The sequence below is a fragment of the Oncorhynchus tshawytscha genome, linkage group LG09 (genome assembly GCF_018296145.1).
Source record: "Oncorhynchus tshawytscha isolate Ot180627B linkage group LG09, Otsh_v2.0, whole genome shotgun sequence".
NCBI lineage: Eukaryota > Metazoa > Chordata > Actinopteri > Salmoniformes > Salmonidae > Oncorhynchus > Oncorhynchus tshawytscha.
In genome coordinates this window covers 3,765,010-3,778,863 of record NC_056437.1, presented here as the reverse complement: position 1 = coordinate 3,778,863, position 13,854 = coordinate 3,765,010, and the positions used below count along the sequence as shown (strand labels likewise).

The 13,854-nt window shown below is 42.6% G+C and overlaps 1 protein-coding gene across 2 annotated transcripts in view; it reads left to right on the top strand.

Annotated features, from left to right (window-relative positions):
• ugcg (UDP-glucose ceramide glucosyltransferase) overlaps positions 1–10,228 on the top strand; it is a 30,936-nt gene extending 20,708 nt beyond the window's left edge. The window contains exons 6-10 of one of the 2 annotated variants that reach the window (XR_006083996.1): positions 2,223–2,401; positions 4,334–4,420; positions 5,586–5,772; positions 5,965–6,293; positions 6,341–10,228. Coding sequence is in view for 1 of the 2 variants with exons in the window: in XM_042326386.1 (XP_042182320.1) it covers positions 2,223–2,401; positions 4,334–4,420; positions 5,586–5,772; positions 5,965–6,135 (624 nt within the window). In the remaining variant the exon portion in view is untranslated. Of the gene's footprint in view, positions 1–2,222; positions 2,402–4,333; positions 4,421–5,585; positions 5,773–5,964 lie in introns of both variants that reach the window. The other variant, XM_042326386.1, reaches the window with a different exon arrangement.
• The last annotated feature ends 3,626 nt before the right edge of the window (positions 10,229–13,854 follow it).

Below are 13,854 nucleotides of genomic sequence, written 5' to 3'. Positions count from 1 at the left end.
TCAGCATTTCACTTGGATCAGCATTTCACTCAGATTTGATTTAAAATCTAAAAGTAAAAGAATGGAATTAAAAAATTATATAAATATTAGGAACGAGCAATACTGCTGTGGCATTGACTAAAATACAGTAGAATAGAATACAGTATATGCACATGAGATGAGTAAAACAGTATGTAAACATTATTACAGTGACCAGTGTTCCATTATTACAGTGACCAGTGTTCCATTATCGCAGTGACCAGTGTTCCATTATCGCAGTGACCAGTGTTCCATTATCGCAGTGACCAGTGTTCCATTATCGCAGTGACCAGTGTTCCATTATCGCAGTGACCAGTGTTCCATTATCGCAGTGACCAGTGTTCCATTATCGCAGTGACCAGTGTTCCATTATCGCAGTGACCAGTGTTCCATTATCGCAGTGACCAGTGTTCCATTATCGCAGTGACCAGTGTTCCATTATCGCAGTGACCAGTGTTCCATTATCGCAGTGACCAGTGTTCCATTATCGCAGTGACCAGTGTTCCATTATCGCAGTGACCAGTGTTCCATTATCGCAGTGACCAGTGTTCCATTATCGCAGTGACCAGTGTTCCATTATCGCAGTGACCAGTGTTCCATTATCGCAGTGACCAGTGTTCCATTATCGCAGTGACCAGTGATTCCATTATCGCAGTGACCAGTGATTCCAGTGATATTTGCTTGAAAATCACCGGCTGACAAAACCTTCATGCCCGCTACAGTCAAGTTGTTTGGGAACATAATAATATTTATATTTCAATTGTTAATTGCAATTTCTATTCTTATATTCCACTATATTCAGGCCTTGATTTTCCAGACGGTATCGATGACCCCTTTGTGTGGCCGTAATGCCCCCTTTAAAAAATCCATGCCTTGCAGTCAAAGTGGCCGTTGTGCCCTTGGGTTGAATATAATCATTATATTCCCTTTCCCGATCGATTATATTGTTGTGGTTAAAGTTGACAAAGTAAAAATCTGTAGTTCTGCCCCTGAACAAGGCAGCTAACCCACTGTTCCTCGGGCACCGAAGACATCGAATTAAGGCAGCCCCCTTGCTGATTCAGAGGGGTTGGGTTAAATGCGGAAGACACATTTCAGTTGAATACATTCAATTGTACAGCTGACCCTTTTCCATGTTATGTTGCTTCTGGATTTATTGTGACATGTCCTAAGACTGCTATCATGAAGACACAGAAGTAGTAATTAATACCCATGTAATATACTGTGTTGTATTAGAGAGGGAGGGGGTATTCACTAGGCTGCTGTGTTAGAAACTGGTTGGTTTTGCATCATTACCTTCTAGTTCACCTGTAGGGGATAGTGTTTTGTTTCCTCTGACAGATTCCTATGCCTTTTAGAATTGTGCAAACCTCACTCATCTAAGAACAATGTCTGTTTTCCCACAACAACAAAAACATGTTTTTATTCGCCATCTGATTGTCTGACTGATGAAGAACCCTAAACTTAAATAGTCTTTTGTTTTAGTGCGTTAAAAATGAAGGGTGAGGGCCTCCCGGGTGGCGCAGTGGTTAAGGGCGCTGTACTGCAGCGCCAGCTGTGCCATCAGAGTCCCTGGGTTCGCGCCCAGGCTCTGTCGCGACCGGGAGGTCTGTGGGGCGACGCACAATTGGCCTAGCGTCGTCCGGGTTAGGGAGGGCTTGGCCGGTAGGGAAATCCTTGTCTCATCGCGCACCAGCGACTCCTGTGTTAACCAAGGTTGCCAGGTACATGGTGTTTCCTCCGACACATTGGTGCGGCTGGCTTCCGTGTTGGATGCGCGCTGTGTTAAGAAGCAGTGCGGCTTGGTTGGGTTGATGCGTCCTCCGATACACAACCCGCACTGCTTCTTAACACAGTGCGCATCCAACCCGGAAGCCAGCTGCACCAATGTGTCGGAGGAAACACTGTGTACCTGGGTTGAATATAGGACTTTCAACCTTCGTCTCTGAGATGAGAGTAGCTACTAAAAAACAATTGGACACCATGAAATTGGGGAGAAAAAGGGGTAAAAAATATATATATAAAATGTATATATAAAAAAATTGAGGGTGGTTCGTACACACACACACACAAAATAGACTGAAGTTCAGAAATTCCAATATTTTATGTTTTCTTCCCCTAACCTTTTCCGTCACGGATACTTGGTTCTAGGGGTCGAAGGGTCTGTTACCTGTCCTACTAATCTACCTCCGTCTTTCTAACAGGTGTACTTTGGCACGTCCCACCCACGCTCCTACATCTCAGCCAACGTGATGGGTATTAAGTGTGTGACAGGGATGTCATGTTTGATGAGGAAAGATATCTTGGACCAGGCTGGAGGGCTCATAACCTTCGCTCAGTACATCGCTGAGGACTACTTTATGGCGAAGGCCATCGCTGACAGGTACAGACATTACTTTATCATACATGTTACAGCGAACCTAAGGTTATCTGACCCTAACCCTGACCCTAACCCTGACCCTAACCCTGACCCTAACCCTGACCCTTTATCATACATGTTACAGCTAACCTGAGGTTATCTGACCCTGACCCTAACCCTGACCCTAACCTTAATTAACCCTTACCTTATACATGTTGCACCTTACCCTAACCCTGACCTTACCCTAACCCTGACCCTGACCCTAACCCTGACCCTAACCTTAATTAACCCTTACCTTATACATGTTGCACCTTACCCTGACCTTACCCTAACCCTGACCCTTCACTCAATACAGCCTAGTTTATCATATCATGTATGTTGACACTTTTTACATTTTTTATTTATCGTACCCTATACAGTACCAGTCTAAAGTTTGGACACACCTACTCATTCAAGGGTTTTTCTTTATTTTTACTATATTTACTATATACTAGACATCAATGTAGGAAATAGTCAAAATAAAGAAAAACCCTTGAAAGAGGGTACTTTCGACTGGTACTGTGTGAATGTGTGTTATATATATATATATATTTATTATTATTTATATATATATTTATTTTTATTTATATATATTTATTATTTATATATTTTTATTATTTATATATTTATTTTTATTTATATATATTTATTTTTATTTATATATATATATATATATTTTTATTTATATATATATATATATTTTTATTATATATATATATATATTATTATTATTATTTATATATATATATATTATTATTATTATTTATATATTTATAATTATTATTATTTATATATATTTATAATTATTATTTATATATATTTATAATTATTATTATTTATATATATTTATTATTATTTCTATATATTTATAATTATTATTATTTATATATATTTATAATTATTATTATTTATATATATTTATAATTATTATTATTTATATATATTTATAATTATTATTATTTATATATATATATATATCTTTAATATCGTACAGTGGACTCCTAAGTCTAAGCATGCAATGCCCTGATGCATTTAGTGCTATAATCTCTGACAGTTGAACCGTGAGACAATTATTGTTTTAGGAAAGTTTAAAATGAAGTTGGCATATTTTACACATCGAAACACAAGGAAGAGTGTTTTTGTTCTCGGCTGTTTAAGGACACAAATGTCTCTCAACATCCCTTGTTTATTGATGGTGTTGGTCAGTCCTCAAAATGTAAAAGAAAAGTTTTTCAAAAATGTAAAAGAATTATATAAATAATAACTAAGCAAGTCCGTTAAGAACAAATTATTATTTACAATGACGGCCGACACCGGCCAAACCATCAGGACGCCCTATGGGACTCCCAAACGTGGCCTGTTGTGATACAGCCTGGAATCGAACCAGGGTCTGTAGTGACGCCTCTAGCGCTGAGGTGCAGTGCCTTAGACCGCTGTGATACGGCCTGGAATCGAACCAGGGTCTGTAGTGACGCCTCTAGCGCTGAGGTGCAGTGCCTTAGACCTGCGCCACTCGGGAGCCCTGAACCCGGTTCCCATCTTTGCCTTTTAACCCCTGACACTTTGACCTGTTTTATTGTTGATCCACTAAACATCGATGATTTGATACGGTTGTGTTTTGGTGTTATTGAAAACTTTCATTGGATTGCCGGCCAATGGCTAGGTCTTAACTCCAGCTCTTAAAGGGGAAGTTCACTATTTTACAACTTGATGTTAGATATATTTCCTCAACCTGAAAGGAGTCTATGGGCAAGGAGGCTCTGTAATATGTGGCTTGGTTTTCTTTAAGCAGCCATCTACAAAGGTCTGCCAACTTTAGCCACCGCTAGCTAAAAAGCAACGTGAATGATTTGTGGCTGAACTTCCCTTTTTAACTGAAGGGGCTAACTGTTTCCTTTGTCCCTCTTTATCTCACAGGGGATGGAAATTCTCCATGGCAACGCAGGTAGCCATGCAGAACTCCGGGTCCTATTCAGTTGCTCAGTTCCAGTCCCGTATGATCAGGTAAACAAACTATCAGGGCTTAGACTTTCACACTCAGCCACTGTTATAGAGCAGATTCCCAGAGGACCAAGGGACTGAGTTCTTTCTCTCCTCCCTTTTGTACTTGATTGATCAATTGTCCTAGATTATTTGAACATGTGGCATTTTATTTCTAAAAGCTAATTTAGCTGTTTCAGTCTCCCAATAGTCCACCGACTAGCCTGTCACGTTGGGATTCAGATAGCTGCAGATCTACCGACTCTGATCAATGTAATTCTTTTTTTTTTTTTAAGAGATCAAATATATTTTTCACTTGTGTATAGTGTGATAAGACATACTGGGATATAGGCTAAAGTTACGTAGATGTGTCTATAGATTAGTCTAAGGGGTGTCTCATCCATAGAAACATAATGTTTTTTTACCTCTTGCTTTACTGCTATGTGGACACTCAAAATGGCCGCCAGTCCACTACTTCCTGCTTTACTGCTATGTGGACACTCAAAATGGCCGCCAGTCCACTACTTCCTGCTTTACTGCTATGTGGACACTCAAAATGGCCGCCAGTCCACTACTTCCTGCTTTACTGCTATGTGGACACTCAAAATGGCCACCAGTCCACTACTTCCTGCTTTACTGCTATGTGGACACTCAAAATGGCCGCCAGTCCACTACTTCCTGCTTTACTGCTATGTGGACACTCAAAATGGCCGCCAGTCCACTACTTCCTGCTTTACTGCTATGTGGACACTCAAAATGGCCGCCAGTCCACTACTTCCTGCTTTACTGCTATGTGGACACTCAAAATGGCCGCCAGTCCACTACTTCCTGCTTTACTGCTATCTGGACACTCAAAATGCTGCCAGTCCACTACTTCCTGCTTTACTGCTATCTCCGAAATGGCTGCCAGTCCACTACTTCCTGCTTTACTGCTATGTGGACACTCAAAATGGCCGCCAGTCCACTACTTCCTGCTTTACTGCTATCTGGACACTCAAAATGGCTGCCAGTCCACTACTTCCTGCTTTACTGCTATCTGGACACTCGAAATGGCTGCCAGTCCACTACTTCCTGCTTTACTGCTATGTGGACACTCAAAATGGCCGCCAGTCCACCCATTATAACGTAATTGACCTGAATGGGGACATCCGTTGATTTGTAATTCTGTGGTCTGTTCCTCCCCTCTCAGATGGGCCAAGCTTCGTATCAACATGCTCCCCGCCACCGTCTGTGAGCCCATCTCAGAGTGTTTCGTAGCCAGCCTGATCATTGGCTGGGCAGCACATCACGTGTTCCACTGGGATATTATGGTCTTCTTCATGTGCCACTGTCTGGCGTGGTTCATCTCTGATTACATCCAGCTCCGAGGAGTTCAGGTACACACACACACACACACACACACACACTGTCTGGTGTGGATCATCTCTGACTACATCCAAGTTATCAGGTTGTCTGCTATTAATGTTATGTCTGGGACGTAAAAACTGATAACCACCGCTCGTGGAAAAGTTCAGAATAAATTGTATGGAAGAAACCAACGGAGTATGTTTTTCCTTCTCTCCCTACAGGGCGGTGCGCCGGCCTTCTCCAAACTGGACTACGCTGTAGCCTGGTTCATCAGAGAGTCCATGACCATCCAGATCTTCCTGTCGGCCCTGTGGGACCCCACCATCAGCTGGCGAACAGGGCGCTACAGGTTACGATGTGGGGGTACGGCCGAGGAGATCCTGGATGTATAGCTACCAGCTTAAGTCCACCTACAGGGACACATAACCCGAGTCCTATCACCCCCAGGGGCCAGAGACAATACCAGACACAGACTGATCAGCATCCCTATATAGTCAACTACTTTTGACCAGGGCCCACACTTGCCCATATGTTTCTGCTCTGGTTTAAGGTAGTGCACTATATAGGGAATAGGGTTCCATAGGGCTCTGGTTTAAGGTAGTGCACTATATAGGGAATAGGGGGCCGTTTGGTATACGGCCAGAGAGAGATGGCAACATTGAGTGGAAGAAAATAAACTACCCGCTGTGGGCGTGGCTGATAGAAGGAAACTATCTGCTGTGGGTGTGACTGATAGAAGGAAACTACCTGCTGTGGGTGTGACTGATAGAAGGAAACTACCTGCTGTGGGTGTGACTGATAGAAGGAAACTACCTGCTGTGGGTGTGACTGATAGAAGGAAACTACCCGCTGTGGGTGTGACTGATAGAAGGAAACTACCTGCTGTGGGAGTGATGGCTAGAAGGAAACACCCCTTATGGGCGTGGCGGCTAGAAGGAAATGGGCGTGGCGGCTAGAAGGAAACACCCCTTATGGGTGTGGCGGCTAGAAGGAAACACCCCTTATGGGTGTGGCGGCTAGAAGGAAACACCCCTTATGGGCGTGGCGGCTAGAAAACGTCATATGGAATTCATAGTGTTTAATGGTTTTTAACCTGTGTGTTGAAATATATCATTTATTACTAATGCTTTTTCTGTCTACCATCTAAACTGTTGAAAACCGAGATCCTCCTGTCGTGAAGTGAGCCCTACGTCCCAAATTACACCCTATTCCTCATGTAGTCTTGATTCTATACTCAATTAATATTGTTTTAATGTGAAAACTTAAGGTCCAAACCTAGGAATTCTCTTTGTTCCATTTTTTTGGTTTATTGGTCAGGTTTTCAAGCACCATGGTCTTTCTGCTGTGAGATTGCTGGCTATTTTCAACAGACTGGCTGTGTCGCAAATGGCACCCTATTCCCTGTGTAGTGTACACCCTATTCCCTGTGTAGTGTACACCCTATTCCCTGTGTAGTGTACACCCTATTCCCTGTGTAGTGTACACCCTATTCCCTGAGTAGTGTGTGGCGTTTGACTAAAGCCCACAGGGGTGTCATTTGTGAAGCAACCATGGTCTTAACCAGGGGTATTCAACTCTGACCCTACGAGGTCCAGAGTCTGCTGGTTTTCTGTTGTATCTGATAATTAATTGCACCCACCTGGTGTCCCAGGTCTAAATCAGTCCCTGATTAGAGGAGAATCACCCACCTGGTGTCCCAGGTCTAAACCAGGCCCTGATTAGAGGGGAAACGATGAAGAAATGCGTTGGAACTGGCTTGGAGTTTCAGAGTTGAGTTTCGGCTGCTGGATAGGCTGATCTGATCCAGTAAAATCACTGTCTCCAGCTCCTGGAGCTTTATTGGGTGTGCAGGCTTTTGTTTCAGCCCAGCACTAACACACTTTTTAGCCCATGACTGGGCTGAAACAAAAGCCTGCACCCCCCCTCTGACCCTACAGTATGAAGCTCCGTGTCTGCTGTCTCTCTGAACTATGAGAATCTTCTTAACGCTCCTCTGACTCGACACGCCTGCTCTGTCAGCGTTCTCTATTGAAACAGAGGGCCCGAACTATCTCGCTTACTGGAGAAGGCAAAACGGCGAGAATGCACTTAGTCAAAGGTTTTGGAAATGTTACTTTTTGTTTTTGTTGGTGGGAATATGATTATCCAAATTGTCCATGTGTTTCAGTTTTCTGCCCCGATTCATTTCATTAGTGTCACATTGTGTAGTGTGGAAGTTCAATAGCGGTATGTCTGACCCAAATAGCACCCTATCCCCTAAATACTAGACTACTTGTGACAATTGCCTGCCAGGTGTCGACTCTGGGGTTGGGTAGATGGGGGGGGGTCAACCAGGTTTAGACTCTGGGGCTGGGTAGATGGGGGTCAACCAGGTTTAGACTCTGGGGCTGGGTAGATGGGGGTCAACCAGCTGTTATGGGAGATGGATACTTTAAAATTCGTCACAGGACATGTTGCTTCTGGAATCTCCAATGGTCTCTTTCCACTGTAACCACAGCCCTGGTGTCTGGCCTGAGACTTTCCCTGGTGTCTGGCCTGAGACTTTCCCTGGTGTCTGGCCTGAGACTTTCCCTGGTGTCTGGCCTGAGACTTTCCCTGGTGTCTGGCCTGAGACTTTCCCTGGTGTCTGGCCTGAGACTTTCCCTGGTGTCTGGCCTGAGACTTTCCCTGGTGTCTGGCCTGAGACTTTCCCTGGTGTCTGGCCTGAGACTTTCCCTGGTGTCTGGCCTGAGACTTTCCTGGTGTCTGGCCTGAGACTTTCCCTGGTGTCTGGCCTGAGACTTTCCCTGGTGTCTGGCCTGAGACTTTCCCTGGTGTCTGGCCTGAGACTTTCCCTGGTGTCTGGCCTGAGACTTTCCCTGGTGTCTGGCCTGAGACTTTCCCTGGTGTCTGGCCTGAGACTTTCCCTGGTGTCTGGCCTGAGACTTTCCCTGGTGTCTGGCCTGAGACTTTCCCTGGACTTAAACCCTGGTGTTGCACCAAGTGCAATTGGACCTCCATCTCCTAGCCTGGTCCCAGATCTGCCCATCTCCTAGCCTGGTCCCAGATCTGCCCATCTCCTAGCCTGGTCCCAGATCTGTTTGTGTACTGTCTTGACCGTAGGCTACCGGTTTCCTACTCTGCTGATGAGACGAAGGATATGACGATGATGTGGTTCTGTTTACTTCTATCTGTCTTGTCAAATCTTTTGATACAAACTTATAAATATTAATATGGCTCATATTGGATTTGTCACAAATGGCACCCTATTCCTTATATAGTGCACTACTTTTGACCAGGGCCTTATGGGGGGGGGGGTGCACTATGTAGGGAATAGGGTGCCATTTGGGGGACACACACTCTGGCTTTGTTTTTAATGACAGGAAGAGGAATGAAAAGTAACAGCAATAAAGGAATACAGCTCTCTGAATGAGATGTCGCTGTATTCCACTATAACAGGATATGAGGAATATATTACATCCTGTTTTGAAACATTTCAGATTTGTTATTGGAAGACAAGACCGTATAAAAAAAAAATATATATATATATATAATAATAATAACATTTCATCTTTCAGATTCAATATTGTGTTGTTCCAGGAGTTTGAAACAATTATTCAATATAATAAAATGCATGTAAAAATTTGAAGTTAACTATTTGCTTTAAGGTTTGCAGTTAGCTGACTAGTAGATGAGTCAAATTCTTTGGAATTCTAGTCAATTCAGAAAGTAAAGTCAATTGCTATTCCGAGTTGTCCTCCATTTTTAAAAAGCGTTTTGAATGGAGATTTCAGTGGACTTCTTGAATTGACTGAAATTGACCCCCAAACCCCTCCTGATACTAGCACAGTATGTGGAGGCTTGAACTTGATTAGGGAGAGAAACAAACTGCTTTAGACTGCTTCATGATGTACCCAACTATCTGTGAATGAGAGACTGCTTGCCTTGCAGTTCTAGTGGACCAAAGTATCAAGTGTCTCTGGAGGGTATGTCCAAAATCGTACCCTTTTCCCTAATATAGTACACCATTTTTTTTTTTTTTTTTGACCAGAGTCATGTCCCCGGTGGGGATTGTACTTCACAAACAGGAGATGGAGTCATGCTGGCTTGGACAAAGCTACTCTGGTCAAAAGTAGTGCACTATGTAGGGAACAAATGGCTCACTGTAGCAGAACAGGGTCTGTTTGGAATCCATTCTGTCTATTTCAATTGTACAGATGTTATATTATTTTTTAAACATGTTACGATATGTATATTTATGAAGTTTGATAGATACCATTTTTTTTTTTTGCTTTATGATGCCTAATTTATTTAAAGTTTTTGATGATTATTATTGTAGGTATTTAATCTATAAGTAGCGGGAAAACAAAAAGGCTGGACAAACTTCTGTTAAAAAATAAAAACAAGTTTTATTTTTTATTTCATATGAATTGTACTATGAAGCAGAATAATCTACAGCTGGAAACTGTGCCATAGCAGGAGAAATTAAAGCTTTATCAAACCATACCAAGGTGTACAGTCTTCATTGTATACTAATTGTGTTTATACTATTATTATATACATGTAACTGACAAAATAAAGGAAGTACTTGAGTAAATGAGGTATACGAACTATGTTGAATACAGGTGTGGTTAACTTTAGTTCTAAACCATGTGATCACCAGTCTCTAACATGGCTTTAACTTTAGTTCTAAACCATGTGACCACCAGTCCCTAACATGGCTTTAACTTTAGTTCTATGCCATATAAGACTCATTAGAATATATGAAGAGAACAGTTCAGAATATTAGGGATCAATGAAAGAAAGCACACACATTAATCTCCTGGAATATTTAAAAATACTCTAATCTTGTATATTATTTAGCATTAGGAAAATATAAATAATAATGAAAACGGGACTGGAGAGCCTTTACGGACTAAATGTATTGATGAATCAAAAATACAGTGGTTTGATTCCTCCTGAAAGTTGCCATGTTTTAATTGATAAATCCACAAAATACTGGAAGGTGAGAAGTGTACAATCAGGGGTTGACCAGTAGTCTTATAAATCTACCCTGATAATCCTTCCTATATCATGGAACTGTGATGACAACAGTCCGGTCATCGTGAACCGTGCTTCAGGCTCCAGGTTTAATCTGCTACATATGGCCTGCTTTCCATAATGATTCCCATAGGCTACATGTCCCAGACTATTTCACAGCTTGTAAGGCATTAGCCTAATATGATCCACTATTGCTAGCTATCCTCAGGAACAACCATGGGCGCAACTTTCAGTGGGGATGGGGACATGTCCCAACCACATTCTGAAATGGCATTTTTGTCCCCCCCCCAATGTTATCATTGGAATGTGATACAAAACAAGGTGTTCTTTAGGACCATACGGACGCCTCCAAGAGGTCGGGTAAGCTGTTTTGAAGTTGTTTAATGAGTTAATGTGTTAAGTGTTTTATACAACTTGGTTTTAGGACCCAGTGAAGGCAAAGCTTCTGGAAGGCTGGCTGGACTGGCATGGGAGAGTTGAGCATAGTTCAGTGTGTACGTGTTGCGCTCTTCCACTGAGTTGTAAAAGGAAGCAGAACAGAAACTGGCTACTCTTTAGATGACTGATGTAGCTGGCAAGTTAACTGCTGTTTAACAGAAAAAAAACTCATCAGGAACAAACACAGGAATGAGACGGAGGAAAGGTAAAATAACGATGCAAAGGAAATTAACTATGAAGTCTGTGACCGTTGTAAATGTACAGTAGGTGGATTTAACTGACGATATAATGAAAACATTCTAGAAATCAGAAATCAACTCAGTAGGTGGATTTAACTGACAATATAATGAGAACATTTTAGAAATCAGAAATCAACTCAGTAGTTTTGGTGCTATACTGTCATTTTCACATGGCAACAGAAGCCTATAGTTTGGGTCTCCAGATTTCATCCCTGAAAGGTTATAAGGCCACTATGTCATAAACAGCCCTGTGGTAAAGGTGATATATATATATATTGATATGCTTCAGCCTGCTGCAATATGACTGGTTTCACATTTGTCTCCAGCGATCCTAAGGTAAAACAATTGTCATTTATATTTATAATCCCCTTAATCAAACAGCGTACTAATGTAGCTCTTATCAATTCGTAAATTACAGTGCAGGAGGATTTTTTATTTTTTATTTCACCTTAATTTAACCAGGTAGGCTAGTTGAGAACAAGTTCTCATTTACAATTGCGACCTGGCCAAGATAAAGCAAAGCAGTTCGACACAAACAACACAGAGTTACACATGGAATAAACAAACATACAGTCAATAATACAGTATAAACAAGTCTATATACGATGTGAGCAAATGAGGTGAGATAAGGGAGGTAAAGGCAAAAAAAGGCCATGGTGGCGAAGTAAATACAATATAGTAAGTAAAACACTGGAATGGTAGATTTGCAGTGGAAGAATGTGCAAAGTAGAAATAGAAATAATGGGGTGCAAAGGAGTAAAATAAATAAATAAAATAAATACAGAAGGGGGAGAGGTAGTTGTTTGGGCTAAATTATAGGTGGGCTATGTACAGGTGCAGTAATCTGTGAGCTGCTCTGACAGCTGGTGCTTAAAGCTAGTGAGGGAGATAAGTGTTTCCAGTTTCAGAGATTTTTGTAGTTCGTTCCAGTTATTGGCAGCAAAGAACTGGAAGGAGAGGCGGCCAAAGGAAGAATTGGTTTTGGGGGTGACTAGAGAGATATACCTGCTGGAGCGCGTGATACAGGTGGGTGCTGCTATGGTGACCAGCGAGCTGAGATAAGGGGGGACTTTACCTAGCAGGGTCTTGTAGATGACCTGGAGCCAGTGGGTTTGGCGATGAGTATGAAGCGAGGGCCAGCCAACGAGAGCGTACAGGTCACAGTGGTGGGTAGAATATGGGGCTTTGGTGACAAAACGGATGGCACTGTGATAGAGTGCATCCAATTTATTGAGTAGGGTATTGGAGGCTCTGTTGTAAATGACATCGGCGAAGTCGAGGATCGGTAGGATGGTCAGTTTTACGAGGGTATGCTTGACAGCATGAGTGAAGGATGCTTTGTTGTGAAATAGGAAGCAAATCTAGAATTGAACTTTGGATTGGAGATGTTTGATGTGAGTCTGCAAGGAGAGTTTACAGTCTAACCAGACACCTAGGTATTTGTAGTTATCCACAAGTCAGAACCGTCCAGGGTAGTGATGCTGGATGGGCGGGCAGGTGCAGGCAGTGATCGGTTGAATAGCATGCATTTGGTTTTACTTGTATTTAAGAGCAGTCGATTAGAAAGGCCTGCTCGCTGAAGTGTTTCAGGGAGCGTTTGACAGTGATGAGTGGAGGTCGCTTGACCGCTGACCCATTACGGATGCAGGCAATGAGGCAGTGATCTCTGAGATCTTGGTTGAAAACAGCAGAGGTGTATTTAGAGGGCAAGTTGGTTAGGATGATATCTATGAGGGTGCCCGTGTTTACGGCTTTGGGGTGGTATCTGGTAGGTTCATTGATTTGTGTGAGATTGAGGGCATCAAGCTTAGATTGTAGGATGGCTGGGGTGCTAAGCATGTTCCAGTTTAGGTCACCTTGCAGCACGAGCTCTGAAGATAGATGGGGGGCAATCAGTTCACATATGGTGTCCAGAGCACAGCTGGGGGCAGAGGGTGGTCTATAGCAGGCGGCAACGGTGAGAGACTTATTTTTAGAGGGGTGGATTTTTAAAAGTAGAAGTTCAAATTGTTTGGGTACAGACCTGGATAGTTGGACGGAACTCTGCAGGCTATCTCTGCAGTAAATTGCAACACCGCCCCCTTTGGCCGTTCTATCTTGTCTGAAAATGTTGTAGTTAGGGATGGAGATTTCAGAGTTTTTGGTGGTCTGCCAAAGCCAGGATTCAGACACGGTTAGGACATCCGGGTTGGCAGATTGTGCTAAAGCAGTGAATAAAACAAACTTAGGGAGGAGGCTTCTAATGTTAACATGCATGAAACCAAGGCTATTACGGTTACAGAAGTCATCAAAAGAGAGTTCCTGGGAAATAGGAGTGGAGCTAGGCACTGCAGGGCCTGGATTCACCTCTACATCACCAAAGGAACAGAGGAGGAGTAGGATAAGGGTACGGCTAAAAGCAATAAGAATTGGTCG